Genomic DNA, 3,006 nt, shown 5'->3' with positions numbered 1-3,006 from the left:
TCAATCTAGTTTTCATTCCGATTGAAGTGAATTAGTAAGCAACTTATATGGACTCAACATCATTCCTACTCCGATTCTAGACAGTTTTAGTAAACAACTTCAACATGAATCTGATTCTGATTCCACCTCATTTTAATTCCTTCTCAATCTAATTCCTCCTCAATTCAATTCCTTTCAACGGATTAGTAAACGCGCCCCTAATGTGGAAACAAAGAGACTGTTGGTAAGTTTAAAAGTTATAGGAACATATTATCATATGGGGTAGCGTGTTAGGTTGTCATGTTGTCAGATTATGTTTATATCGTCAAAGCATGAATTCAGATTACACGTTCAAGTGAGGAACAATTTGACTAATTGTCTAGACTCAGTCTTATGACAACATAAGTATCTTATCTTGGTGACAACCAAGACTCAAGTGTATTGGGGGATGATTTAGGACGAACGGCAGATCTCTCTCTTTGTCGGGTGTAAAAGGGAAAGCAGAATTCTTGGTCATCCACGCAAGTTGTGCATAAGACCTTCTCCTAAATGAAGATGAACAAAGCCGAAATATAGTATTCAGTGACATTTTCCTCTTAAAGTTCAGCTTTTGAAATTAGCTTAGATCAAATTTGCAATGTCCCTATTCAATGGTCATGTATGCTAATATAAGATTCGCTAGACACATCCGAGCTCCCAAAAAAAGGCATGAAATTTGCTACAAACTCGTAACGACATGCATGTCCTTTCATCTTATGACTTCAAAATTACTACTTGACCTCAAGAATTAGTTCCTCAAACAAGTGTTTCCAAATAACCAGGTCTCACAATCACATGGAGTTAAAAATGTGTAATCTTCTCCAAATTAAATATACAAAAACAAAAAGGAAGGGCTGTCAAAGTATTGACACTACACCCCTCAACCACTGGCCTTGATGAGGCACGTCCGGTGCCATAGACAAAAAACTCTGCCTTGCATTTGCGCTTCACATGTTTTATTACTACACATTTGCCAACCGAATACATCTTCTCTTTGCCAACAGCTTTAAAAACCAATCGCCGCATTCTGACTTGATATATCCCGCGCATACTTCATCCCAGTGCCCTTGCTTCCAACACCGGTAGCATTCTTTTGTAACAACGCGAGCTTTATATTCCTTTCCGTACTCACCCCCATGGTAACCAGCAAGATGACCACAGAACTTACAACCTATATCATATTTGATGGGCACAGTAACGCCCGCTGGAATAAAATCCCAGTACAGACAATTACCAGTGCCGTGGTTACCTTCTGTACAACAAATTTCACAGCCAACATCAAATCCTTTTCCAGTTGAGTCAGTCGAGTCATTGAGTCTCCAACACCCTTCTGTAAATCTTCCTCCTCTTCGTTTATTTCTCTTTGGATATATTCCTCTTTGTCTGTTAATTTGTTTAAAGTTCAATAGTCGGAATAATTGCAAACCATGAGGTTAATGATAAGAGATTCTTTGTCGTCGAGTTCCAGTTGAGTCAGTCGAGTCATTGAGTCTCCAACACCCTTTTGTAAATGTTCCTCCTCTTTCTTTGTTTCTCTTTGGATATATTCCTCTTTGTCTGTTAATTTGTTTAAAGTTCAATAGTCAGAATACTCGCAAACCATGAGGTTAATGATAAGAGAGCATCGATGTGCCATAAACTAGCATAATGATGGTATGTCTTCTATATGTCTAATTTCTAGTTGCTGTTAGACGGTCTCTGATCACAATCAAACTGCATCTGACAGTGATGTATACATGCTTGAATATTAATTGGGCCATAGAACCGCTGTAAAATTTGAATGTTTTTATGGGCCATAGAAGCGCTGTAAGGCACTTACACCTCAGACGACAAATTCCTAATAGAATGTGTAAGCAAGCAAACATAAAACTAAAGGCCCCTTTACTTTTCGTTCTCTAGTTCAAAGCATTGCAACAGAAAAAGCACTACTTCAAGTTCAAGATTAATCTGTCATATAGGATGTTTATATTTCTGTCATTATTCCTTGTCTATTTTCGATCTTATTTCTCCTTCGATTCGATTTAATTAAATTCGATTCGATTCCATTCGATTCGATTATAACTTGTTATTTGCCACGATAGCAAATATCCAGTCCAGGGAAAAAAGTAAAAATTATCTAGAAGCAATTGAATAGAATTTCAAGGCTGAATTAGCCAATTGCAAATTCCAGATCACCTTCTCCATCACAGATAAACCCTAAGACAAAATTAAAAAAAAGCATACCTTTAGTATTCTGGATATAGTGGTCGTTGTCCTCACGGTCGTCGAACGCTTTGAACTTTGCCAGTTCCGCCGCATGCCACCCCTTGACGGATCCGGATCCTGATCCGATAGGATATCGGGATTCCAACATGGCTTTGTTTGAGAAAGAGGATACAGGAGAATGATAGGGAGAGCGAGACAAAGAGAATTCAGGAGTTAGGGTTAGGCGTTTCTCTCTCTGTTATCCTCCTTTCTCCACACGTGTAAGTAGAGATTTAAGTCCTAAGATGAGCATGAGTTTTGTGAGAGGAGAGGCCACTATATATACATATACAGTCTTTACCAAATCAGATAGGATTCCATTAAGATCCATATAGGAAACTAAATCTTGCTTCCTTGTTCCATAAGATACTGATCTCAATGCTGTGCAAAAACCTTTCCTTAACAAGGACTAGCATTCCTCTTATTAATAAGATTTTACTATCAAATTCAACACCTATAGCCGGTCCCTAAAACTTCTCAATCTCATACTTATATTCCAAAATAAGATCTCTTCTTTGAGTAGAAATGGCACGAAACAAACGTGGCCGTCAATTACCTTATCTTCAAACTTTGCAAGATACTAACGCGATCATGAATGAATATATGATGAAATGATTTTTGAAAAACAATCAATCAAGAAAACCACAAGGCACAGTTTCATAATTGATTTCTAGTTAAAGCACAATGAAAAATCATTGATGAAAATAAAATCGGACTTTTGAAACCACATGAATAACAAACCCA

General features: G+C 37.5%; 1 protein-coding gene across 2 annotated transcripts; it reads right to left on the bottom strand.

Moving 5' to 3' along the window:
* Positions 1 to 741: 741 nt before the first annotated feature.
* Positions 742 to 2,492, bottom strand: LOC126590971 (uncharacterized). Of its 2 annotated transcripts, none has more exons than XM_050256497.1 (2): positions 2,242 to 2,492; positions 742 to 1,575 (listed from the first exon to the last, which is right to left on the bottom strand). In XM_050256497.1, exons 1-2 carry the CDS (start codon positions 2,369 to 2,371, stop codon positions 1,421 to 1,423), a joined length of 285 nt encoding a protein of 94 aa, XP_050112454.1. In that variant the 5' UTR covers positions 2,372 to 2,492; the 3' UTR covers positions 742 to 1,420. The 2 variants fall into 2 exon arrangements, with proteins under 2 accessions (XP_050112454.1, XP_050112453.1); XM_050256496.1 differs by having other exon boundaries at positions 742 to 1,401.
* Between the last annotated feature and the right edge of the window lie 514 nt (positions 2,493 to 3,006).

This window comes from Malus sylvestris, chromosome 11 (assembly GCF_916048215.2).
Source record: "Malus sylvestris chromosome 11, drMalSylv7.2, whole genome shotgun sequence".
Classification (NCBI taxonomy): Eukaryota; Viridiplantae; Streptophyta; class Magnoliopsida; order Rosales; family Rosaceae; genus Malus; species Malus sylvestris.
Note: the sequence above shows the minus strand (reverse complement) of the source record. Positions and strands in the feature narration are given on the sequence as shown.

Excerpts from the sequence above, each read along its gene's own strand:
- LOC126590971 (XM_050256496.1), bottom strand. The coding sequence starts at position 2,371 with ATGTTGGAATCCCGATATCCTATCGGATCAGGATCCGGATCCGTCAAG. Across the intron at positions 1,402-2,241 it reads CTATATCCAGAATACTAAAG|ACAAAGAGGAATATATCCAA; the intron begins GTATGCTTTTTT and ends ACAAATTAACAG.